General features: G+C 37.2%; 2 protein-coding genes and 1 long non-coding RNA gene across 3 annotated transcripts in view; 2 read left to right on the forward strand and 1 right to left on the reverse strand.

The window, feature by feature from the left end:
- The first annotated feature begins 1,496 nt into the window (after nucleotides 1–1,496).
- On the forward strand, nucleotides 1,497–6,145 carry LOC122819544. The gene is made up of 5 exons (XR_006368627.1): nucleotides 1,497–1,558; nucleotides 1,931–2,045; nucleotides 3,110–3,406; nucleotides 3,919–3,985; nucleotides 4,432–6,145. It is a non-coding gene; the product is annotated as an uncharacterized LOC122819544 (long non-coding RNA).
- A 5,051-nt stretch (nucleotides 6,146–11,196) lies between these two features.
- cldn23.1 (claudin 23.1) lies at nucleotides 11,197–12,457 on the reverse strand. Its single transcript, XM_044096340.1, has one exon. The coding sequence runs from the start codon at nucleotides 12,397–12,399 to the stop codon at nucleotides 11,545–11,547; it is 855 nt and encodes a 284-aa protein (XP_043952275.1). The 5' UTR covers nucleotides 12,400–12,457; the 3' UTR covers nucleotides 11,197–11,544.
- A 3,978-nt stretch (nucleotides 12,458–16,435) lies between these two features.
- LOC122819546 (poly [ADP-ribose] polymerase tankyrase-1-like) overlaps nucleotides 16,436–27,538 on the forward strand; it is a 75,268-nt gene continuing 64,165 nt past the window's right edge. Inside the window, exons 1-4 of the mRNA XM_044096341.1 lie at nucleotides 16,436–17,019; nucleotides 18,614–18,729; nucleotides 19,298–19,406; nucleotides 27,301–27,396. Of these exons, the coding sequence (XP_043952276.1) occupies nucleotides 16,482–17,019; nucleotides 18,614–18,729; nucleotides 19,298–19,406; nucleotides 27,301–27,396 (859 nt within the window). The 5' untranslated portion in view covers nucleotides 16,436–16,481. The remainder of the gene's footprint in view (nucleotides 17,020–18,613; nucleotides 18,730–19,297; nucleotides 19,407–27,300; nucleotides 27,397–27,538) is intronic.

The following is a 27,538-nucleotide window of genomic DNA, read 5'->3' on the forward strand; positions in this document are numbered from 1 at the left end:
AGACTAACCATCTTTTCATCAAATAGCTACTTTATTTTGAAGATTGAAATGTCTGTCAATTACCAATCAAGTCATGAACAGACACTCGTACTAATTTGTTTTAGTTACAAAAATGCTATTTTCAGCTTGTTAGCTGGTACTTCTTGGGCCTTTTAATGAGAATCATCTGTTTCCGGTAAAAATGTGACCAACACCTGACTTGGTGAGAGAATAAATGGCCAGTTGAACCCATTTAAGACACTGCGGGTGTGTTTCTCCGTTTATTCAAGAACTGAATGAATGGCTTTTCTGTTGGCTTTTATGGGTGTTGACTCCAGCAATGTTTACTCTGTGTCCTCTGTAAATACTCAACAAGGAAGAAAGAAACCGTTTTAAGATGCAAACATATTAAAAGTTATTCCAAAAATATATTTGCATTTGGTCCTTTTACATTTCTAGGTATTTTTCTTTAATATGGAAACTTTATGCGACATTCGTTTTGAACATTTTTTATTATTGTTAGACCAAAGCTGCCTCTTAATTTGATTTTGAGACTGAAATAAAATTGATATTGTACAAACACAAAGAAAGCTTTCATTTTGTTTTATTTTTATAGGGGCTGTGAAAATTCAACTTTGTTTCATTAATACATAACTATTACTCAATTGCTTAACCTTTTCAAAACATTTCTAGTACTTTGAGAATATGACTAATTGGTGGAATAACTTTATGATCATTATTAATCTCTAGCATTGAAGCAATGGATTCAGCAACACAAACTCATCAACCCTGCTTAACTGTTTAACACTAAAACCAGTACACAAACGGGTTCATGACTGTCATACCATTGACTCGTGTTAATTTTAAACAGCTTTACCAACTTCCTGTTGCATTTATGTGTTGCATTTTTGTTGTACAAACAAAAGTGCCCATTGTCCTGAGATTATTTGTCACTGAATATTGCTTCATGGGGAAATAGTTTAGTTCCCTTTAACCATTCCTTTCCCTTTTTTCTGTTGTCATCAGAAGTGCTGATAATCCTTGTCTAAGATTACTTGACTAAAAGAAAAGAGGGGGGTATGTAACAACAGTAGATACCAGAGTTGAAATCAGATGCACATAAACCAGTTTTCATCCTTGAGATTATCTTCGCAAATAAAACTATGTAGTAATAAGGAAAAAGGTAGATCAGTTTGCAGCCTTGTTGCAATGACCACATTCTAATGACTGTGATTTGTGCTCGCTAATTTGTGTTTGGATTCAGCAGTGAGCAATTACAGTACCAGTGTAGCACATGTGTTACTTAGTTATGGTATGACATGGATATATAAATGCAGTTCAGAAGTGCTGCACTGCCATCTGTATAGTTCACAGAAGCTTAATTTGCTTTTGCCTCTCAGTCTGGTCTGCATAAGGGTTCCCTGGGCTTACACAACACTTGTGTGAGTGTGTGCACATAGACATGTTGATTCTGTCATGTCTTGTAAGGTGAGTCCTGCTCTGACTTGTCTGCTCCTCCCACGCCAAAGCTTCCTCACTCACCTACTGTTACCGCTCTGATCAGGATATAATATTTTCAGTAAGTACGGACCTCTTCTCTTCTTCCTTGTGCTTATTTAAATTCTTTCCACTTTCACTCCAATGTTCTCGTGACAGTTATTTCCAAAATTCTTTATTTATTTTTTTTTTTTTTGTGGAAAACGATGCAAAAATCCAAAAAGCTTTGGAAATCAGGATGAGTCACTAGCAAACCGAAACATGCAACGAGGTGGATTTAACCTTGTGACATGTCAAATTATGAAATCCCTGACAAAGGATGTTTGTGTGATGTGGTTCATGTGAGGAAAGGGAGGAGGGGATTTTCTTTCTTTCTTTGTGGGAGGAAAAAAAACAGGCATTTGTTCACAGGACTCAGTTTTCGTCCTCTGTTCTCCGCCCATTTTTTTCCCAGGTGATCAGACTGCAACGGAAGTTGAAAGAATCTTTAGCAACTGGACGAGCCAGCGGCAGCAACAAAACCTCCAGCACACGTGTTGAAAGATCCCAGAGTTTTCTTACTTGCTTCTGTGAGTTTCTTTTTGTGTGTGTGTGTGTGTGTGTGTGTTTTTTTATATATTTTTATTTTAAAACTTCTTCATCAGAAGAGGGGTGCAGCACTCTAAAGCTATACTAACCAAAGCAATACTATTTCATAAGTGGAAGATTGACACAAATTGTTGTGTAGTAACTGATGTGCATATCTGGATTCTGTCTGGTGGCAACTTCAAGTTACTTTAGCTCTTTTAGACAGAAAACTGGTTATAGATTGAAATGGCATGTCAGATAAGTCTACCGATTAAAATAGGACCTTAAGCTCAATGCAGAAATGGCAAAAGCGTAAAGTCATTTTTAAATGTATTTTTCTTTAAATGGGCTGGTAAACTTTGTAAATAATTTGTTTGTGATGTTGCCCTTAAAATATTTAAGGGCAGGGCACTAAATCACCAAACAATGTCCTTTTCTGTGGAAGGCAACGCCTTCTGATATTTCCCTGCAGTTGCCTTTCTGAATAAGACTCTAGGGTAAAAGGTTACAGATCATAAACTCTGTGAAACTGTAGCAACATGAAAATGTTTGTACTGTCAGTGATAAGCAAAAAGTTTAGAAGCATATTTAAGCTGGCCCTAAAACAAAGTGGAGATGGTAAATTTTGCTGATTAAAAGGTTAGTTGTTACAAATGATATCCGGTGACCTAATTATGAAATTTGCCTTTTAAAAAGGTTTGAGCCATTTTGTAAGACAAAGTGTGAAAAAAAGAGTCGGGTTCCACACTGTCCATTCTGACCACTCTTGTCAAACCTGTTTTCTGACTAGTTTTGCTCTTCTTTTTTTTTAAACAAATTCTTTGGTAAAAAGTTTAGCTTTTGCACGACAAAATGTAGTGACATTTAAGAGAAAATGTGCTCTAGCGTTTTTTATTTTTTGCAGAAATGTAAGGATTTCTTATGTATTAAAAAGGAGCATTGCCCCAAGCCGTCCTCAAGACATTTCAGCTCCTGTTTTTGTCACCCTTATAATGCTTGTCATTGTCTTTTAAGGTGTGTCCTAACCATTTATTTATAATCTTCCCTCCTTCTGCTTTCCACTTAGCTTTACAAAGTTGCAGTGTGTTTTGTCCTCCCCTTGAACTTCTTCTAATACCATGGAGCAGGACCTCTGCAGACAAAGCCACTGCAACAGCCACGGAGTCTGTGTGTCTCCTCCAGATGGCGATGCTAATTTGGTTTGTACATGTGATCTGGGCTACAGCGGGGAATTCTGCGAAACAACAGTCAATGGGCATTTGAGTGTACCACTGACCGTAAGCACAATTGTGGTCATCGTCGGGCTGGTGATCTTCGCTTTTGTCTTCGCTAAGCTGAGGCAGAGGCAAAAGAGGAATAAGAGGTACTTGGACTTATTACATAAAATAAATTATTGTGGTTTAGAATGTCTTAAAATGTTTTTTGTTTAATGTAGTTTGTTTAAAAGATTTATCCATTTCTTTTGTTGACTAAAATGAGAACACTCACTGGTGCTTGATTTGTAGCATTCATTAAATATTTTGAATTCTTATTTTTTTTAGAATTGGGGAATGCAGGATTGTATAGCTGTCTGAATATTAAGCTTCATATCTATTTCAAGATATTTGTTTTCTCATGATCAATTCTTTATTCAAAATTTATACATCAGTTTGTATGTCCTGTATGGTGTTTTTAGTTTTTTGGGGGAGAATTTGTTTGCCTCTCCAGTAGAGTTGCCTTTTGTAGTTTGCCCCTTCAGGACATTTGCAGTTTTGCACTCGTAGAAACTCATTGATTTGTTTTCATCCCATTGGTGTGTTTAATGGAAAGTATGACAGTATTAAAAAAAGAAAATTAACTCAGTCCCACTATGTTTTTTTTTTTTTTTGTCAACAGAAGACAACTGGCAGCACAAGGCTACAACGTATCAGTTTAATGTGGATAAATACAAAATATGTCTAAGGTAAGCATGTTTGATCTAAGCAGATTCTTATTTTTGGATATTGATTGCAACTAAGAAAGTATCTACATATTTCTTCTTACTTGGGTAATGTGGGTAATTAAATGTATCAGTCTAACATCACACATACTGTCAATATTACTACCAATGAAAAAAAAAAAACATCACTTTACTGGATAACATTGCTACAAGCCTGAAGTAATTAATTGTTGATCTTTCTAAAAGTAAAATATAATAAACATAAAATAACTGTAGCCTCATTTCTACTTGTTTATATTGGACAATTCAAGCTAACAAATTACTAAAATTAATGTAAAATGCATTGAAAAGGGGACGTATAAACTAGGAAGATAGAATTACACTGATTAAAAAGCCTATCTAGTTCTAATTAAATTACTATAACTAAAACTAACCTAATTGAAACCCAAATGTCTCTCTTTCTTGTCCAGGTAAACAATGTCTTGGACAATTTCCACCCCATCGTGTTCCTGGATGTTTAAGAGTGACCCTTCCAAACGGAAAGCAGATATGCATTTTTACTCACTGCAACTGACTTTGTGCTCCAACCTCTTAAAGCCACAAACACTGAATTTACTGAAGCACCTTGACTCCTGAGCCTGTTTGCTTTGTTCAGCTGACACTCTATACGAATGTTTTCTGCAGGACAAATATGAGGTTATGTTGGATTTTGTTTCTACAATCATGGCACTGTTGATGTCTTTATAGTCAAGTTAAACTCACTCTTTGACCTTTGACATTTCTTTCATGCACAGTCTTCCAGCACAATTATGCAAATGTTCAACCACTTTGAATGATGAAGCAGGAGCTTTGGGCGGAGGCATTGATCTCATGACAACCAGCTTGTTGTATTTAACTGGTGTTAGCAAGGATTTTTCAAGGTCATAAGGTTTGGATATCTCTGTAAACCATATATAATGTACTCATAATTGCATAGTTTTATGTTGGAAATCATTTATGTACTGTGTAGTTCACCACTTTAGTGCATTTGGTCTGTGTTTTGTTTTTGTTTTTTGTACTGGTATGTTGTTTGGTCTGCTTGTCCTGACACAAAATACACCATACCTTACTGACTTTTTTATACTTAGAAAAATATGTGGGTCCATTTGATCATTGTCAAATGCAGTATCATAATTTTTTTAATCCATTTTATTTCTTGATTATGCACACAACTGATTGTTTTATGTCCCATAATAATTACAAACACTACCAATGCAAAGCTAGACTGTATAGTTTTCTGTCCTTCTGTTTCTTGAAATTTTTCTTTGTCATTTTGTTAACCAGATCATTTGTTTGTGTTTGTTTTGTTCTGTGGAGCATTTGTTTGGCGTAAGTATCCAGCCAATATTTTTCTTTTTAAGAGGTAGTTATTACTTATCAGATATTTGAGCAATATTTTTTACAGTCCTCCTTCTACATAACTATCTGATCCATGTAAAGTCTTAATTCATGGATCAGATCATGACTCTGTCATGTAACTGCATATAAAATTAGCTTCAATTAAACACCTCTTAAATGTTTGAGATGTCTGGAGAAGTCAAAGAGTCAGTTTGGAACCAACTCAATTCTTATTAGCCACTAATTTGACTGTCTGGTCAGAACCTTTATTTCTAAGAACTAAGGTCCTTCAGATGGTTGTCTACTATAGGTAACATGATGACTGCACTCTATGTCCCCATAAAACTCTAATGTCAAAGATAAACCCATTTTAAAGTAGCATAGTTACTTTATACACTCTAGAGCACCTGTAAAACAAAGGTTTGTGTATGTATAGAAGACATTAGCTAAATGAGTTATGTTTGAAAAATAGCTTTCTCTTGTACAAAACTGAACTATGAGTGTTAAACAGATCATTTGTAGATTTCTGCTTTAATAATCCGACTTTGACAAACTCCAATACTTTACAGTCACTAGACACATTTCTAACCACTGCTGCTGAACATCTGTTTTGTCACAATATGGTTATTAATCCTTAATTTCTCAGTAGATATTCTGGTGAGTTTAATTTTATCCATCTAAAAAGGAAAATGGAATAAACTTTTTAAGTGCTTTTTCTATACACCCTTAAACAGTGTGTATAAAACAACAAAACACTTGTCTTTTTTTATTCTAATAAAGTTTATAAAACCCTTTCTTTCTAAAAAAAAAAATTGTCAGCTTTTGTATTGTTTTTATTGCTGACTTTGAGATTTCTTGAAGCAGCACACCTATAAGTCAGTCTCTGCTGCACAGTGTCACTGCAGTTAGAAATTAACTTCTAAAAACCATTCAATAAATTAGACTGTCTATTCTGAATTTGCCCACACATAACTAATTATTAAATCAACTCATATTTTTCAAGATTTACCATCCAATCTGTCATTATCTGACAAATTTGATGATGAAAATCCTTTTATATTTCTAGACTTTGATTTGGCCATTTAGATGCATATGATGTCCAAATCATTTCATATTTTAAGTCTCAAGTGTTAAGTTTTAGGGAATAGCTGGAATGTACTTTATCTGCAGAGTTCATACAGTTGGTATAACTTTTTTTTTCAAAACTAAATTATGCTAGCATTTTAAAACTGCATGTTGTGTCTACAGTAGTTTCTCTGCCTAAAACTACAAAGCAAAAACAGAATACATCTTTATCAAAACCCTGGAAACGTACAGCACAAGCATGAGAAACCGGGTTTCCATCACAAACAGGCATGTTGGGTGTATGCTGAAAGATATCTGATTTCAGATGCCTCCTGCTCAGCCGTGTTAACCTCAAATTTCTGCTTCAAAAACAGAAGCGGTTTTTGATACGGCAGATATGCCTCACAAAATAAGGTGGCATTCATTCAAGGACACTTCAAAAAATTTATCACTTGAGTCCTAAACAAGTTTCCTGTTGCTATCAAATCCTCTATATAAGCTCTTTGTCAAAGCTTAGTGTGTTAATCCTGTCCTTGCATACTCTTGCTCATCTGTTTTGATAAACTGCCAACCTACCTTGACATGTTGTACAGTACAGCAGCCACAGAACCTACCAGACTCCTCCAGCAGGTGGTGCCAATCTGCTTAAGGAATGATGTGGGCTAAACTGGGGAATATCTGCTGCAAAACGGTCAAGGGGAAGCTAGACCACTGACCATCATCATAACAGTAAATTATTTTTATGCATACAAAAGCAAACTCAAGGTGTTTTGTCAATTTCTACCTAATAAATTAGGGATGGACTATTTCATGTAACTTTCTTAGAATTAACTTGTGAAGTATTAACTTTTCTTTGACCATTATTCATATTTCATTCACATATGTTAAATTTATTTTTTTTTCTTTAAACATTCTCGTAAAGCATATTTACCCAAAAATGCCTCATTGTGTTTTATAGAAAATGGATTTCCTATCGTGTCTAAAATAACGTTTTGTAGTCTCCCCCTAGAGGCGAGCAGGGATTTTGCGATTAAAGCATTTATTCGTAGCCTTCATGTTCCTCAAAAATGACTTCTATATTTTGGGGAATTGATCTTGCTTGTTTTCCCATCTAGTTTGTTCAAAATTACCAATAAGATTAAAAAATTAATTAAGAAGTTTGTTTTAATCTACAGAAATATTTATAGGCACTGATACTCTACATAAGCTTGTGATTGGAAATATTAAGTTATGTGTGTATGTATATATACGTGTGTGTATGTATGTGTAACCTACTATAAAGGTTAAGTGGGTGAACATTTTTTTCACAAAAAAATGAATGTCCATCAAATTTTCACCTTGTTCGACAACAGTGAAGACATGTTGCATATGTCTGCTTCACTGCTCTCTCTAGGAATCAGCCAAGTCTTCTCTTGCAGACAGACCAGTTGACTGACAGGATAACAGGTCTAAGGTCTCTGCTGAAAAGAGACAAGCTAACAAAACACACATGTTTTTCAGTGTTTTAAGTGTTCTTTTTTGATTTTTTTGACTGTTTGACTGCCTTTCCTTAATATAAGTGAATTTTAAGGTTTTTACTTTGGGCTATATGTGCTGCTCATAAATATACATGCAGTTATGGTAATCATATTTTGCTTTCTAATTTTGTTCAAAATTATGCCATTATTATTGACATGTCTTTCAGAAAAATGAAATAAATCTTCTGCCTAAATATGTTTATGAATACTCTACAGTTTACTTTTAAGTACCTTTAAATTCTTTAGACTTTGTGTAAAATGTGTAAAATAGTGTTCTTCTTAACTAAAGAAAAAATATTGTGAGATTTAAAATGGTCAGAAAGTTAGACTTTCTTGTATATTACATAAACTACTACAAATATAGGGGATCAGATAATATAGCAGGGTGTTATTTCATTTAGAAGTAATCCTGTAAATTACTAGTCATTGACTAGGATAGTTAGATGGTGTAGGTACAAGCTGCATTTTAAGGTCTTTCTGTATTTGATTGATGAGCTCACATAAACTCCAATACATAAACTCCAGTAGTCATACAAGACCACGAGCAACCAACGTTGCTCGTGGTCAGGTAACCTTGGTTACCTGAGAAAGTGTCTGAGACAAGATCAAACTCATGCCATGTCAACACGTGTTTTTAAAGTAATGGGCAAACCTCACGATTCTGGTGCGCAGCGACATGAAACTTGAAACTTTATGTTAATATTGACTCTTCTGCCTACTTAATAGGAAATTTAACAGTACTATAGCACTTTCATTACGTAACTTGCTGTTGGGGAATATATTTTTGTGAAGACACAAAGTTGATCTTGGCTAGAATCCAAGTGTAGAAACCTTGCAGCAGACAAACTTTCAATAGAAAGGTATTTTAGGTCGTGTGAAAAACTTGCCATTGGTCAAATAGAGGGATGATGATAAAAGTGTTTCATAAGTGCTTTGCTTTCAAACTTTTTACTGAATATATTAATGCCATTGGTTGATCTTGACAAGCCAAAATGTAACTTCTAGTTACCTCCTGCAATACATTCTTTTATACTAATTTTATGTTGTGTTAGTTATTTTGTTAAGTGAATCAACTTGTTTCTCTATGAAAACCAAAGAGCATCTCCAATAAACTACAGAAGGAAAGATTTATCAGTTGAATAATATTGATAATCTTACAATCCTGACACACAGAAGACATGATCTGATTTTATGTGGAAGAAGAATCACCAAGTGTCTCCAGATGGCTGATGGTTAAAGAACTAGAAAATAAATACTGAATAATTGCCACAGGTGGTTATATTTTTTGCTAAACTCTCATTACAACCAACCCAGCACTCAAAACAATATTAATTGGGAGGACATTTCCTGCAACCAAGAATTATGACTTCATTAAAAATATGGATGAATAGATGGATAGAATAATAATAAACATACAAAATGGAGGATGGAGTGAATGATTGTCAGTGAATGGTAGACACTGACATTACACTGATGTAATGTTGGATCAAACAAAGGATGAATGAAATCATGGAATGATGGATTGATGAGCAATGAACAGATGGATTTCAGGGGTCAAATTTAAGGATGGATTGATATTGAATGGCTCAAAAGACAGATGGATAGAATAAAGTTGAAACTGAATGAATACAATTAGAGATTAAAAACCTTGTTTTTGTATATGAAAGAAAAAGACAAAAAAATAGATTAAAACCTCACATCACAGCAGTCAGACCACACACACATCAGATTAGACGAAATGTTTACAGTCAGATTTTTCTGCCTCCAAGTTACTGAGAAACTACTTAAAATGTTCAATGACCCCATTAGTCCTGTGTTGATGTTTATTATGCTTGGGTGGTTAGGTTTCTTGCATTTAGATTTGTGCTTTCGTTTCTCATTTGCTTTGTTTTGGATAGTCTGGACTTGGATTAAAAACTGTCATTAGCACTAAGAGAACTATATTCAAGCATTGAGAGAAAACTTCATTTCTTAAATATCTGGGTTTTAACTTTGTTCAGGTGTTGGAAGGGTGTGAGAAAATATGCTTACCACACCTCACACACGCCTTCACTTGTCATAAACTAGCACTCTCTTGGGTATTCAATGTATGCATAACAATTTACATCTGTAAAGCAGAGAGTCATCACCCTGTTTCATTGTGTAGGTTTATTACTACATTTAACACTTTGCCAGCACAAAAATTATAATTAAAATTGTTTTGTTGCATTAGCATTTCTTGTGTTGTACCAGATTCTCCCTCAAGACCTTTCTTGCTAAAAATATTCTACTGACTACCATGAAATACACTTTTTTAATGTCATTGTGTATGCAACTGCTAAAGTATTAATTTTGATTAAATTCAAGTTGTGGTTATACATTTTTCATAGTATTCCACCATCTCCAAACACTGAATTAACAGTTAATATTGTTAATTCAGTGTTTACATCATGGAGTAATTTGACTATCAGGAGGTCTCAGAGAATAAACATCTGATTCATATAGATTTAAAAAATTCAGGAAATATGTCACTGATCAGGGCTGAAGCATGCTTTTTTTCTTTGACTCCTCCAAAACTGCAATGCTAATCAAAACCTGACTCCTACTTGTATGGGGGAATATACTTCATATTTTGTTTCTCTTTTAAAATAACATTTCAAATCCATAAACTCTAAGTATAAAATTTTATACAAATATACAATTTTGAATATACTGAGTTTTGAAGCAATAGTTTTTTTAATGCATTGTTATGAAGTTGTAAATTTGAATAGAGTGTTTGTATTTTTAAAAAATGCTTTCATTTAAGCTTGACTGAGACTGTGCCTTAAATAACAGGTTCTACAAGAACTGCACTGCATTTTCTTGCAGGACCATTTAGTGACAAAAGACACACCAGGAACCTCACCTTCCTTTTTGGCTTGAACAAAGAAAATAATGCTGTTGTACAAGTTGCATAAAGAGCCGAGCCTCTCAGACAGGTCAGACTACATTGTCTGTATACTTTGGCAGGAGAAGCCAGTCAACATGTGCAAGTGAGAAAAAGAGAAATGTAAAATGCAACTTGGAAAGAAAGCCATTGCTTTGTTTCTTTGTGCTGAGGGAGGCGAAAACATTGTCCTTAGCCATTTATTTCTAATTTTATCATCATTGCAAATATTTTTCATCATATTTTGCTCCAACAGCAAATGCTCCACCCAGCTTTTACCTAAACCAATAGACATGTACAGCAAACACAAATTTCCACCTAAAGCAAACATCTCCAATTCTTTGCACTTTTAAGTAAAAACAAGGGTTCAGTAAGGAAGCAGAGTGCACATTTAATAGACATTCAGAACAAATGGCAACACATTATCCAAGCTTCTTTCAACAGAGACTGCCTTTTATAAAGTGCATAAGAACACAGTATTTACATAAAACAGAAGTACAAAAGCTGAGAAGATCATAGACAGCAGCATTTACAAAAATGCTTTCTTCATTAATAAGGGATTGATGCTAGACATACTCTTTTTTTGTTCAAATGTAACTTTTATATTTGATACGTTGCCTATTTAAAAACTACAATACTCTTCATTTTATGTTCCCTATTTTGTCATTTCCCCCGTTTTATAACAAGTCTCTGACTTATTTCCCTAACTCAAATGGGTCTCATAGATCAGCATCGTAGGGTCTGCCGGTGAAGGAGGGGTTGCTGACTCCTGAGCGGGCCCCGGTGCTCTTGGCCCTGGGGAAGGACACATCTATGTCATCATCGACGGAGTCCCTGTTTGAGGCCGGATAGCTGCTGGCGACGCTACTCGCGGGTCGGCTCAGGCTCGGCACCTCCACGCGTCTCGGGTCCCTTTTCGGTTGGCTCCTGGGGCCGATGACATCTTCAATCGGCCTCTCTCCGCGGTTCCTCCCCCCACAGCAGCGGCAGCAACCGAGGGCCATAACGATGCCGCCCAAGACTTCAAATATTCCACCGATGAAGCCCAGTACGATACAGTAGCCGACGCGGATGTCTATCCGCGCGGTGTCTGTAGCGATGTCTTTGATGATGTGAGTGTACCAGGAGACAGGGATGAGGGTCAGTACGCCTGCGCAGAAGATAAGAACGCCGGCCACGGTGCAGAGCGCCCAGTGAGGTTGGTTTTTCCAGCAGCGCAACCCCGGGATAGCGAAAGCAATCCCCACCAGATTCACAATGAGGGAGCCCAACATCAAACCCTTAGAAATCTGAATGATGTTGTTCGAGAAGTAAGTGGTGTCCGTTTGACCACACTGCTGTCTTTCACTGGCTGTGGCGGCGATGCAGACGTCAAAGATCCCTTGCTCATAGACCCGATTAGGTGGAAGATTGGTGAAACCTTGAAGAGTTCTCCAATTTGGGGCCACAGTAGTGACGAGACTCAGAACCCATCCGCAGGGAGCCATCACTATTCCGAAGATCAATATCCCCGGGGTACGCATCGTCGTGCGGACCCATTCTGTATCTCTTCTTCTTCTAGAGAACGACTGCATGGTTGTTTTCAGTCCCTAACCTCGTGTTCAGAGACTAGGTGCGACTGACTTTTGACAGCTATGAGTGGGGGCATTAAAAACAAGTCTGACTGAAACTTTGCAGTGGGAGGACACTTTCCAGTTTGTTCCAGTCTCTAAACAGGACAGGTGCGGCGCACCGCGCTGGAGGAGGGCGGGGCTTTTTTTTTCTTTTTCTTTTTTTCATCTTCACCTACCAAAAACAAGGACGGGCCAGTTTCGACGGGCCTTTTTCTGTTTCAAATTTGCGTATCTGATAAAGAACACACCAGTTATATAACACGTTTCAAATAGTCAGTCAGAATGAAGATAAACCCTCAATATTTTTTCTCAAATGCAATGAAAATTGCCCTACTGATTGAAATTCACACTATAAGTAACACCCATCTAATCCACACAGGCTACAAGATGAAAACAAGTCCAGAAACTAAGCCATTAAAAAAGTAAATAATTGAGTATATGACGACAAAAAGGCAAGAAAAAGAAAAGAAAAATCTCTCAGATCTGTCAGTATTCAGAAAGCACTGCTTATCAGTTTAAATTAACACCAACTGGTTTAGTTGATGGCCTTTAAAGTATTTTTCATATTATCAAAGCATGGCATAAGTAAAAAGGAAAGGATGAGTGAAGAAATCATTATCAAAAATCTAGAAATAAAACAAGAGTGGATTTTTCTACAAACCATAAAATAAATATCACAGTCATAGAAACTTTCAACAGGTTTCAGGGCGACAAAGTGAATGGCTGTGTAAATGACCTGATTTGAATTCAACTGGAAAGAACAATATCATAGAGATAACATTGGGCTTAGATGGCAGTTTGTGTGGAAGGACATGTTAAACTCAAACGTTAGCAATACATGTGTCTAGCTCCTCCACACACGAGAAATATTGACGCTGTCAAAACCAAAAAAGTATTTGTGACTAAGTATTTAGTAAAGTTTTATAAGACAGGATCAATAGTCTATGAACTGATTTGTGTTGGGTTTTTGGTATGTTTGTATCACTTTGGTTCTTCAGGAATTCTGGTGTGAATTTCCTACCCATCATCCAATTAGTAAGATATTGAGTGAGATTTATTATTCATTTAATTTATTAATTTACATTTGTGTATATTTGTGTGTATGTAAAGTGTACCCATTTTATTACAGCAGCATTACACAGCTTTAGACATGTGTTAAGGTTTTTAGGTTTGCTTTGCCACCCCAAGATTAGTGATCAGTGGTCTCCATCTTGCCAGTCTTTTCAAAACTTCTCACAAATTCATCTAAAGCTTCAGAGACAGAGTCTTGTTTTGACTATAGTTTGAAAAGGTCAAAATGGCTGCAAGAGAACTATTAATGGAAGGAAGGAATACTGTTCTGCTGGATTCTCTTGAGATAACGTCGGCTCATTTGTGCTCAAGCATCTTTCTCTTTTCTAAAATGAAAATAAATACTCTTTCTGAATTTCAATGGGCTCACTAAAAGCCATTGATATGCATTCAATATTCCAAACATATCAAGATTCCTTCAAAAGCATCTGTTAATTTCATACAGCTCTCAACTATCAACAAAACAGATGAACTTCTAGGAGGAAAGTTAGATTCTAACCCAATGCAAATTGTCTTTTTCTTATTGTGACTTAAATCTTGTGTAGTTGAAAAATAATTGCCTTTTTAACTGATTGGGCTCAATCATTGATTGACTGGTACTTCATGCTAATATTTTCACTAAAAGTGCAAAATTCCAAGTTTGAGGGCACATTTTTCTGACGGTGCATGAGGTTGGTTGTAGTTTTGTTCCCAGAACTTTGAGAGTTGTGACACATAAAGAGCAGCTGGCAAAGGAATGGCAGGCATCTCAACCAACCAGACTGACTTTGCATTGTCATTGTGACTGTAATCTGATGTCACCAAGTTGTTGTTTTTTTATTACTAACATGAAACTCACAAAAGTCCAAACACTGTCCACATCACTGAATTATGTGATTTCCTCATAATTTCATCCTTTGTGACGTCCTCAGTGTGACCAACTTTGCAAGAACACAGGTTTTGCTTGTCTGATGCATGCAGGTCTTTAAGACGATGCCAAGGACAGAAACATTAGCGGTAAACTTACAGGAGCAACCATCGCTTCCCGTCAATGTGGAATATGTTATAATGCCATCTACAAACAATCTTAATCCATCAATGAAAAGTGACAAGTGTTTTCCAAAGGAAAATAATTCTGATTTTCTCAGAAGGGAAGGTCCAAGCAATTTCCCCATTGCTAAGTCTCAATCGTGGTGGTAGAGAAGAGAAGATTCATGCTATATAGCTGATATAGAACCATGACACATTGGAATCATTAGGATGACCATGAAATCCTCTGAATATTAAAGTATTCTGGAGTCAAATGTGTGACCCCATAGATGAATCATAGATAAAACTGAGTGAGCAAAAGAACAGTTCTGCCAAACACGGTAGAATAGATAGAAAAGAATCAAAATGCTGCAACGACCCAGTCAAAATCCAGAACTCAAACTAATTCAAATGCCATTTTCAAGCGATCTGTAAAGAATGTGATTTTGGTAAATTTCAGTGAACTGAAGCAATGTTATAAAGGAGACAATCTGGGAAACTTAGAAAGTCATACAAAAACAGCTTCAAGTTATTGCTGCTAAAAATAGTCCTACCTGCCAACTGACCATGGGATAAATACATATTTATGTAAATAAACAATAATACATTTTTATTTTTTCACATGAATTATTTTAATTTTTTATATGTTTACTTACTTGCACCAATAATATAAAAGTCTGTCTTACTTTATCTTAAAAATATTAATGTGGAATTGGCGATGGCATAGGTTCTGATATGTAAACACAATAACTAAAAGAGGGTGTACTCTCATTTTATGTACACAGAACAACCTAGCAGATTTTTTGTCTATGTTTTGATTTTAAGGTTAGCCTTGCAAAAGTAGGTTGATCTAGTTGTTTCCTGTAACTGTTGCCAAATACTTACAAGTTTACAGTTTCGACTGACGAGCTGACTGACAAAGTGTTCAGATGCCAATGATGCCATTTTAGATGTTTCATGATTAATTTAAAAAGTTGTTAAACAAAAGATATTGGACACGTGATTAATTTGTATTAATCATTTTTGCTTAGTTCTGGGACAATTATTGAGCTTATAAAAAGCTAAAGAGGTAACTGACAGACACATTAGTCTAAACATATATCAATACATTTTGTTTGCTGGATTTCATAATATTCTAACATTGAGTCACATTTGTTTGAGGTCATCTTTAACATTTTCAAGGCATGCCCTAAAAGCTAAACCTAACAAGGCTTTATTCTAGAACTTCTGCTGCCATCTGATGGCACATAAGTGTAAAAGCTGTAACATTGCTGGATACACGCTTAAGGTTTCTGTTTCAAAAGTGCATTTAAACATCCTTATTGTTAATATTGCAGACGCCTTGGACCTTAAGATTTTTTGTTTGTTTATTTAATTACCTTTAGAAATTTGAAAGTGTTAAAGAAAAAAAAATATATTGATTTCTACACCTGGGCAGACGGCTATTCATAGGGCAATACATAGAATCACATCCAACAACCATGCACGAACACATTTACACCAAACTGGAATTTAGAGGGAACAATTAACCTAAAAGTTTTGTTTATGGATTTTGGAAGGAAGCCTGGGAAAACCTAATTGAGCCACCGAGCAGTCTGTAATTATTTTTAAGAAAATAAATTGAACTATCTATGCTCCCAGATATGTCAATAATATTGTTCAACATAGCAGCTATGAACCACTAAAACTGACATAAAGAACAAATCCGGCATAAAATAATTACAGAATATAACAGAACGAGACATTATTTAGAAATCTAACAACTTAATAAAGTATTTAATAAATTCCTTTTTTAATTTTTAATTTTTGTTTCGTGAACATCCACGAAAGATGACTTATGTCTCATTTATTGAGTTTTTGCCAAGCAGCTGTTATCCTGGTAATCCCGAGCGGAAGTTTGGTTTTCCTGGCAGGAAATTGTCAGCAGTGTTTTTGTTGCTGCTGGGGACTGTTGTGTTGTGAAAATGGCGACGCCTCGTCGCTCCTCCCAGCAGCGGCAGCAGCAGCAGCAGCAGCAGCAGCAGCAGCTGAGCGCCCTGCTGTCCTCACCTCCTCGCAGTGCATATATATCCGTCAGCCCGCCGGACTCCCCGTCTGCACCCGCCGAAGATGCTTCCCCGCTTTCCGTTGGAGCAGAAATGGAAAACGTGGCTGATGGTGAGGTAGCGCCGACCTCTCCCAACACCACTTCCCCGGCTCTGGCCCTCACACCCAGCAGCAGCAGCAGCAACAGCAACAGCAACAGCAGCAGCAGCACTACTAGCTCCCCGACCACCACCGAGGGAAGCGAGACTAGCCCTGGCTCTACACCGGACTCTGGCGGTGCTAACCCACGCAGCAGCAACAGCACTATTAGCGGCGATGCAAACGGCGCTTTTAGAGAGCTATTTGAAGCCTGTCGAAACGGGGATGTTTCCAGAGTCAAGAAACTCGTAGATGCGGTGAATGTGAACGCCAAAGACATGTCTGGACGCAAATCGACACCCCTGCATTTCGCTGCAGGTAACTATATAAAAACATCACGAAAGATCAATTTTGTTTTGCTATGAAAAGATTATTTTTTTGAGCCAGAGAGCTACAAGAACAGAAAAAGTGTGAGCACCCAGTGCATTTAATCGCTGTGTGCACGTGCAACAAGTTTTCTTCCATAAGAGGCAACTTTCGGAGTGAAAAACAACAGAAATAAAGAAAGTACAGATTTTTCATTTTACTTCACGTCACTTTCAGATTTGTCGAAATTTGGTCAATATTTAACTTTTGACTAACATCGGTTTCCATGACCAATGCCGATATTTAGAGATCAGGATGGTCAGTTCTGTTGTTCGTCATTTTGACTGATGGAATAAAAAAAAGTCATAATTTATTTTACCCGTCATTTTTAAAAGAACATAATGACATCCAATGACATTTAATTTTCATTTAATTTATTTAGAATTAAATCTGAACAAGCTGAATAGAGAATCCACATTGTTCCATCAAACATCAAGCAGATGAATGCATGTTAATTTCCCTACAGTGACAAGAACTCCTGATTGCCCCTCAAAAATTAAATAAACAATAAAATTGAGTGTAAAACTGTGAAATAGCCCTTTATTTTAGCACCAAATAGCAATATTGAGTCAGATACCAAAGTAGGGCCATTACCCCATGTATTGCTCCCCAATTAATTGGACCAATAAACAATGGTTGTTTTTTTCCAAACGACTATTAAAGTTCTGATTTTAGGTTTTCATTGTATACTTTTTATTCAGTCCAGACATTATAACTAAAATAGTGAGAAATATTCAAAATAACACAATTTTAGTAACATGATTTACTCTAATAATGAATTCATTTAGAGTATTTTAGCACAGTTTGGATTAACTGTTGGTCTTCTGTCGTAATTAAACATTCTTTTCTATTTTTACTCAAGGTTGTCATGCTGTGAGAATATTATGCAGTAACCATATATAGGATAAAATGCTACATATGTGTACTGGTGGGGTGAAATGAACTCCCTGAAGCAGCTGCTTTTTTCTGCTTTTTGGCTCCATAGATTTGGAGGTGGAAACGTTATAGGGGATTCACATCCAATCGTCTTTCCTCACACACCCTTCAAAAAAAGATTGATTTCCCTGTCTAAATGAAACTATTAGAGCTTCCAGCCTGAACGCATTGTCTGCTAAGATACAGCCGACTGAAGGCGAGCTTTGAGTCCAGCACAGAAACGATACGTAGCTGATCCTATTTTTAAATATTGGTCAAATGTTAGCTTTATCAGCCAGCGTTTATCTTAACCTGTTTCTCCAGTGAATCATTATGTGATTTTGTACTTGACTTCTTAGTAATTCAGCCTCAACAGTGTCATAAAAGTGACATAACACATCTCTAAGTATTACCTTTGAGTCAACACCCAGATCAAACTGTGTATATTTGATATGGTCATCAGCATGGATGACACAACTGGCTGATTTGAATGTATGCAAATAGACCAGCGTCACAGCAAAAAGTGTGAGACTATTTAACAATTGCAACTGAATTCCCTCAATAATAGCATGCTGCTAGCCATTTTTTTCTTTCTAATCAGCACCCTGCCCACTTTTATTTTTTATCTTAGGTTTTGGACGGAAAGATGTGGTGGATCACCTGCTTCAAACAGGCGCAAACGTGCACGCCCGAGACGACGGGGGGCTCATCCCGCTCCACAATGCTTGCTCTTTTGGTCACTCTGAGGTGCGAACCTTTAACTATTTTACCAATGTTTTTTTGCCCTTCTGCCTCTTAATTGCAATGATCAAACTCATGTCTGTAGTTTTTGATGTTTTAAAGACATGGTGAACAGGGATGGAAAATATATATTACGTATAACACATGCGTTATCGGTAATATTGGTTATCGACCACAACAAAGGTATTAATATCGGCCCAAATTTTCATATTGGTTCCCTACGTGGTTCTATTGAAAAAAGTAGCATTTGAATACATTTGATATTTTTGAGAAGGAACAGCTAAGTTGTAGTTTTGTAATGACTCTACAATTGCATTCTGATTAAAACAACAAGAATCAATCTGTGTTTCTGAATGCATTCTACTTTTGTAATTGGCTTAAATGTATCACAGTTAAAGCATGTTTTTTGTTAGCATTGCATACAGTCATGCTGTGAAAACAATATATTTTCTGTACTTTGTGCAGCCCTGCTTGGAGCCTTGCTAATACTTCGGGATACCTAATTCTGTAAATTTGTAAAACCAAAATATGGTTCTTCAATATGGTATTGATCTAACTCTAAATCCTGTTTTAGGTGGTGTCCTTGCTTCTGTGTCAAGGCGCTGACCCCAACGCTCGAGACAACTGGAACTATACGCCGCTACACGAAGCAGCTATTAAGGGAAAGATTGATGTCTGCATAGGTAAGCCCACAAAAACAGATGCCAACGCCTGAACATTACAAATGGTTGTGTGAATGGTAGCCGTTTACTGTCTCACTGTACGGTGAATGTAAATGTCGAAGCTTACTGTCTTTTTGCCTTCTAAGACAAAAGTAGACCATATGCAAAGGCAACAAAACGAGAAAAAAACGGTGCTGCTTTGTTTATTTCAGCACAATAAAAACTGTGATGTGAATACATCCCATCATTTCTTTAGTTAATGCCATGAATAATACTTGATATTAAAATCTGCATTGGCATTAACATAAAGTGTATGTTTGTGGTTGTGTCTGTTGAGGTGTGTGTGTGCGTATCAGGACACAACCTTGAGTTTTGTGGCGTCACAGATTTGTTTTAGAAACTGTAATGAACCACCCACGGGCTGGATGCGTTCATTTCCCATCTACAATAAAGCACCAAATATCCTATAAATTGCAATTACTGCATCAGTGTTTATACTCATCCTGGGGAGAAGAGGCCATTGATTTTTGTGTCTCACTGGAATTTCACATTAGTATTTCAGAGGCTGCCTCAAAAGCATTACAGAGGTGTTTGGTTCCTTCACTCCACGCCAGCCCTGGCCTTTGTTTGGACATATCTGACATCACATCTAGATGCCTGTCAGTCAACCATAAACTGAAGCTGGCAGGAAACAAATTTGACAATATTGATTGATCCATTCTTTTCTTGTCTCCATCCTCGCAGTTTTGGGTTAGCAGAATGAGTCTTGGGTAAAATAAACAGATGAGCAACAAACATGTCTGTCAGTGTTTTTGTTTTAAACTGCTTTTGTTGTAAAAATCACTAAAAACCAACCGAACATCCATTAGAATCCATCTCAATCCAGGATGTTTGTGCATTCTCAAAAACGTCTTAACATATTTCTTATTTTAAAAAAGGAAGTCTTAAATTTTGTCATGGCAACATTATATAATGTCGAAAATTTATTTGTTTTTTTAAAATCTTGCTGGATGTTTCTGTCAAGCAAAGTTTGAGTCGTGCGTAAACATATTCATTGGCTTCTGTGCTAGCTAGCTTTTTTTGCGTCCATCATGGGTAAGTGAAAATATGCCACCAGTTGGCTGGATGACAGTCTTTTTCGCCACTGGCTCACTTTTGTTGCAAACTCTTTTGAGGCTAGGTGCAATCAGTAGGAAAAAGAACAAACTTCTAAGATTAGCACTATTGGGTTTAAGGCTGCAGAGAGCCAGATGTACTGCAAAAAGCCCAAAGCCGCTGCAGGAGGCATAAACAAAAAATGTATAGTTTTTACTATTCTTGATTTCAATACAGATAAACCAACCATCCCTTATGTTTGTAATGTTTTGGTTTTACATTTCCCTCACAGTGGCATCAAAAGAAAGAAAAGAGGGGGTTTTTAAAATCTGAATCTTACAAAATTAATCTTGTACAGGAGAGTGCAAAGCCAGGATTTAAATAAATCATGCATAGCATTAAGTTGTGGGTTGTAAGTTAAAATAATGTGGAAATGCCACTGCATACCCATGTGCATTATGTGAACAATTGAATGTCATCATTTTGGAGAATATCAAGTGCTAAAACCTCCATACAGTTCAGTCTGTCAGAAGGTTAGAACCTGCTAAAAGCAAACATTTTAAGGTCACATTATAAAATAAAATTCTGGCACCTTCAGGACTTCAAGGTTCAGCATTCATCGTTTTCACCCCTCTGGGGAAAAAAAAAAATCTACAATACACTTTCTACTTGTCATTCCTGTGCTGGATCTGAACGTCCTTGACTGCAGTAACAGGGGGGTCCGTCACTGCAATAAGGGAGCAATGGTATGCTGTATTGAATACAAATATTCGTGATGATAATGAATGTGTTTTTCTTCAAACAGTCATGTTTTAAAACTGCTTTTCTCACCTCATAGTTGTGTACTTTTGTTGAGTTTAGATATTTCAGTCTTATCGCCAAACAAAACAAAGAATGTACAATCTCCTTTTAAAGCAGATTAAGTTTAGAATCCGCTATGAACAAGATTGCGCAATGCGCAGGCTGTCCTTTTGTCAAGTTGTTAATTTTTAAAAGAAGAAAAGTTGTTTCTACAGATTCAATGATTGGAAATCTTCCAGCTGATACCAAATTTCAATTTTGGCATTTCTCTGAGCTGTTCATTTTTGGAAGATTTCAATTAAGGTCACTGAATAATATATTTCAAATCATTTCTGGGTTTATTTAAAACCCTTGTTCAAGAAATCTGAGCCAAAAACACAATGAACCATAAGTTGCAGATCTGTGTATCTTAGTTGCTGAATTTATAATGTCATCTGAAGTTCTTAGAAAACTTTAATAGCTTTCATTTTCTTCTGTTTTTTTTTGTTGATTAGGACTCATGCTGATAAATTAAATCCTTCTTCATTTTCAGCTTTATAAGGTTAAAACTAATCAGTTCATAATTTCATTACCCTTAACAAAATACATAATTTTTTGTCCTAATCCTTTTACCCAAAGTCCTTCAAAGAGTAGTCCTAGGCAGTCAGTATTACATCGACTCTGAAAAAGCCTCTGACTGAAAACTATTATTGTAAATCAGTCTTTTTAGGTTTGATTACTACATAAATTAATCTTAATAAAACACATAGGCACTCTTAGCTTTACAGCTACCCATTTTGAACAGCTCTCTTTATGTTTACAAACTTGATTATAGCATAATGCAGCGATAACTAGATCTGTGGTTTTAAAGGGTGGACCCTGAACACAAAGATTTAACTTTAGCTCGCATTACTAATAATGAGAAATACACACATGGCATTACTAATAATTAGAAATACACACATGGCAACCTTGTATCTGTTAAGATTTATTTTCTAATGTTTAAAGTTCTGTGGTTGACTTACCAGTTTTACCTCCATTTAATAACACATATGTGACTTTATAGGCCATCCAACAGTTGTTTTTTTGTTTTGATGTTGTCTACAAGAATTATTTGACTTGAAGTTGATTGTCTACATAATTTGTCTTTGCATTCAAGTGGAAGTAAAGCTGGGCTGCACAGTGGCGCAGTTGGTAGCACTGTTGCCTTGCAGCAAGAAGATCCTGGGTTCGATTCCCGACCCGGGGTCTTTCTGCACGGAGTTTGCACGTTCTCCCTGTGCATGCTTGGGTTCTCCAGCTTCCTCCCACAGTCCAAAAACATGACTGTCAGGTTAATTGGTCTCTCTAAATTCTCCCTAGGTCTGAGTGTGTGTGTTTGCACGGTTGTGTGTTCTGTCCAGGGTGAACCCCGCCTCTCGCCCGGAATATTAACTGGAGAGGGGCACCAGCACTTCCTGACCCCTCTAAGGGACAAGGGTGTAAAGAAAATGGATGGAAGTAAAGCCAGTAAATTATGTCCATCATCAGTCTTTTATAATCTGGTTTGAAGCCAAATGGAGAAGGGACACCCTGCTATATTGGAAGCGTTAATTTATCGGATTTGAAGAATAGGGTGTTCAATCAAGTCCCTTGGTATCACTAATTTCAAACCAAGCAACTAATGTAAAACCTGGCACTGATATAACAAAAAACTCCATTAAAAATTTTGATTTCTAATTATTATAATTGCCTTAGCTACTGGCTTAGCTAGTGATGGTGCCTGTGAATATGTTTGCCACTAGTTTTCAGAAGCTTTATGCTTTATTTAGCACATAAAAGATTTGAGGTTCTCTCTTACTAGGTGATGAAGCACCCACACTTGAAAAAAATCAGATGTCATTTTCATATTTCTGCATTTAAAAGTTGGAAAAATTAGTTATTTTGCAGTAGAGATAAGTAATTTTACATTTTGAAACAGTTTTAGAAGTTTTATTAGAAGGCTTTTATTTGAACTCTTATCGACAGTCGCGCCACAGCACAGCATTTTCTCACTTCTAAAAGTGTGATTGTACTTAGGAAGAACTGCTTTTATTAATGTCTTCCTTTTGTCATTTTACACATTTAAAAGCTGCAGGACTAGGAAGCCCATGTAAATGTGTGTGACTTCTTTTTGTATCAGTTATATGCCTTAGCACAGACGTTGTCTGTCATAAGGCTGCAAATCTGACATTGTCCTGAAAACTAATCCCGCACAAAAATAAAAAAAGGATTTGGGTTGTTTGGCGAGGGCTTTAGCAGCTATTATGGGAAAAGCATAATCTTTGGAGATTCAACAGAAAGTGAGTTAGATGTTAACGGTTGTTGATGGAATTGGAGTTGTTAGCTTGCTTGAGCTTGTTTTGCTTGAAATCAGACTTCCATTTTTATAGGCATGGATTTATCCTGTGGATGAGTTGTAGACCTACAGTGTCATGTTGCTTTTTTCTGATCTTGTCATGTTACAACCACAAATCTTATTGGACTTTATGGGGATGTTATTTGATGGGCCAACACAAAATATTGCAATCTATAAAATTTATCCGCAGACCCCCAGTTCACACACAGTCAACTTAATCTCTTTTGTAGTATGTCGTTACCAACTTTGCATAACTAGTAGAGGCAAAGACTATACAATATATTGCAAATGTATTTTCATCCCAATATCAGTGTGCGCAATATTCATAAAGCAAAGAGTGCAATAACCTTTCAGTGACGTGCTGTACTCGCCTGTCAACATGGAAGAATAATATAATAAGATAAATTATACTGTATTGCTATTTTCACCTTGTTTTGTACTATAAAGTATTTATTTTTCATTTAGCTTAACCAATGTTGATTATTTTTTCTTCAAAATCGCTGAATTTTCGCATTTTCCCATTCAAATACTCCAAAGCGAAGCTGGTGAGCCAGCAGCGAGCTGAGCCTCACCTGGGATTGCGCAACTTCTCCGTAACTGAACCGGCTGCCATTCGATGGGAGCATTCTCCTCCTATCTGTATGTCGCCAATAAAATGGTCAAAAAACATTTAATGAACTGATTTTTCATCATTTCGCTTATCTATATAATGTGCAGTGTTGTCACCAACCGTGTGTGTAATGTGATTCGTGGGCTGAGGAGCGATCAGAAACGGCAGATATCAGACTCGAGTTGAGGCAGGCAGTTTTCTGGCCTCCTGGCAGAGGGCGCTCATGATCCCAGACATTGTGACTCCTTGTCTGTAGAGTAAGAGACAGCTAGCTAACGAGTCTACGTGTAGCGTGGTTAATGCAGAGAGAGAAAAAGGTGGTTTGAGGTATACTACAACGAGTTTCCCCTTTGCTGTGCATCATAGCACTAAATTAATAATATATATATTTCCAAGTTTCATTGAGTTAAAGGAATGCTATCGCGGCAGCACGACTATGGATGGCATGTGAACGCATAATATTTTTGCCCTTCAATGTCCGCTTGCTCGAAATTTTCCGTATGTGGGGGTGGGGGGGGGGGGGGGGGTGGGGTGTCTTATGATTTTGATTAAGTTAGTGCCTCACCAACCAAGAACCTCACCGCACGTCACTGTTGCTAATATATTCGAAGTGTGATGTTTCTGTGTTTTACATGCTGATGTAATATTTTGCCAGTTGGAGAGAATCTCATTGCAGCAGATGCTCATTAATGACTGACCAAAATGCTAAAAATGTTGGAAGCACAATGAGAAAAAATAAGAGAAAATGGTCATAAATCACAACTGATGTAGGCTATTGAGAATTTTCTAATGTCATGTAACCCTGCAAAAGATTTACATTTTGTTTTCCATTCTTCTTTGCTACATAATGCTCAGATTGGATCGAGAACACATGGGAAGCTTTCAAGCATTGACACAGATTATTTGGACCAATCATATATTGAGTTGAGCTACATTCAACTTCTGAATTTGATGGGATGCAAGAAGGCAAAGCAAATAAATGATACAACACCATTACATAAATGTAATCTACATTTCATAAATGGGTGTTCTCCAATAATTCTGGTGCACTTTTATAAAACATGAATTAAAATTGACAAAAACAATGAAACTGAACAAAACAATAAAAAAAAGTGCCATGCTGCATTGCTAAACATTCATTCAGTCACAACATAATGAGCAGCAAAAAGGCATTTTCTAAATTATGAACAATGATGTAAGTAAAATATTTTAATTGCAATACCAGTTTTACAAATTATGACCATATCAATTAAAATTAACCAAAGACCAGTATCAGTTTTAAGTCACAGTGAGGTAGTGCAGGTGTCCCAAACTCCAAGGAGGCAATAAGAGCCCTATATTTGTTAATTCTCTAAGGTGGAATATGAATTTAAAAAGACAGAAGTGTTTGTAAATGTCTTTAAATCTGTTAGGCTGTAAGGAAGGAGGGCTTTAAAAAATTGGAATACTTTGATATTCCAATTTTTTGTGAGCTGCTCCCCCGTTGCTTTTCTCATTGCGAGGAAAAGCTGAGCCACATTTTATGTTGTCAATTGTGTTTGTATTATTTTTTTTATCACGTTCAACATATGTTGTAACATGCGCCTTGTATGTTCTTCCAAATAGCTTTTTTCCAGAGTTCTTCTATAAATGGTCTCGCATGTGTCACATTTATGCCAATTGGTTGATCTTAGCTTTGAAATTAGTGTTGTTGTCCTTATAGAAGGAGAACCTTCTCACCAATTTCAAGCCTCTAGTGGCATTTAACAGAATCAACCACCATTGCTCTGTCTTTAGCTTTCTCCATCTTCCGATCAGCTGAAGAAGAGCCGTCCCACTGCATGAGGCTGTCATTTCCTTGGGTTATGAGTGGTGTTAGTTTTATATCACTTAGCGTTTTGAATATAGAGCAAATGTTGAAAAGCTGTTGTCTTCCAGTTCAGTTGTGTGCTACTTTGTGTTGCTCTGTCACTTCCTTCCCCATTAACACACAAGGTTTGTGATTATGACTCTGAATCCTAGTTGTTGTTAAGAAGCAGCTATGTTCTGTCTCAGTCCGAGAGCAGAAGTATATGCCCGATCGTCTCTGTTTTTTCTTTCCTCTCTGGCGGATTTTAGCAGTGCATTGTTAAGTACCTCTGAGTCAAAGGGCATGTGCAGTGGGAGCCGCTCAACAATCACAATAGTGGCACGTCAGGAGGCAGAGAATTGACATCGGCGCCCTCAAAAGAGCTAATTTACAGCAAAACGGAGTGCAGGCAGAGTTTATTATTCAGCTCATACCTGTTTGCAAGGCACACAACTCTCTTCTCTTCCCTCTTTCTATCCTCACCTCCTTCAATCTAATCTGAATCTTTCTGTCCGATCTGCCGCTATTTCCCAGTCCTCTTGTTTTTGCTTTTCCTTCCCTTCTTCTCATCCCCTCTCCTCCCTCCCTCCTTCCTTTTTCTTCTCTCTCTCATCTTCCTCTCTGCTGCATCGCTCACTCAGTTGGAGAGGCAAGAGTCTCTCCGCTCGCACTTCCTCGCTGCCGATGCCTCGATTAGCTCCCCCCCGGTTTGCTCCTCTCTACTTATCCGTTTTGCTCAGTCGGAAGCTCCCCCTTCCCGATGTCGTGGAAGTGCGATGTTTTTGGTGGTCTGTCACGTTGCCGTTTAATTAGGTCCCACTGTTATTTTGCGGCGGAGTGTCTCAGCGAAGCAGTTCGGTGCTGTTCTGTTTTGACATGTCTGTTTACATCAGCGGCATGGCTCACAGGGCAGGGGTGCCCGGGGGCAGTGGTGGGAGCAGCACTAGCAACAGAGGAGGAGCTGCTGGGGGAAGAGGCGGGGAGGAGGAGAAGCGCGAAGCAGGGCATGCTGTAACGTTGCCCGGAGGTCCTGGAGCGCTGGCCGTTGGAGGGAGAGGGCCAGCAGAGGAGGAAGCTGGGGAAAGAAGTGGCAGCTCAGCCAGGCCAGTGTATGGAGCGGGAGGCGGAGCGTCAGGATGGGGACTGAGTGGAAGTGTTTGTCGGGGAGTTTGCGTGTCAGTTCAGGAGCTCAGCTACTGTCTGTGTCTGCCCTGTTGTTGCACAGTGCTACTGCAGCATGGAGCAGACCCCAACATCCGCAACACCGACGGCAAGTCCGCCCTGGACCTGGCTGAACCCTCCGCCAAGGCCGTGCTCACAGGTCAGTCATCTGCAACACACACACATGCACACACATGCACAGACTTCCTACAAAGTTTGGAAGAGTCTTTAAGTATTACATTTAGTGAGAAGTTATTTATTTATTTTTTTATCATGAGAAAAAGATCCATTCATGAATCATC

This window comes from Gambusia affinis, linkage group LG17, assembly GCF_019740435.1.
Source record: "Gambusia affinis linkage group LG17, SWU_Gaff_1.0, whole genome shotgun sequence".
NCBI lineage: Eukaryota > Metazoa > Chordata > Actinopteri > Cyprinodontiformes > Poeciliidae > Gambusia > Gambusia affinis.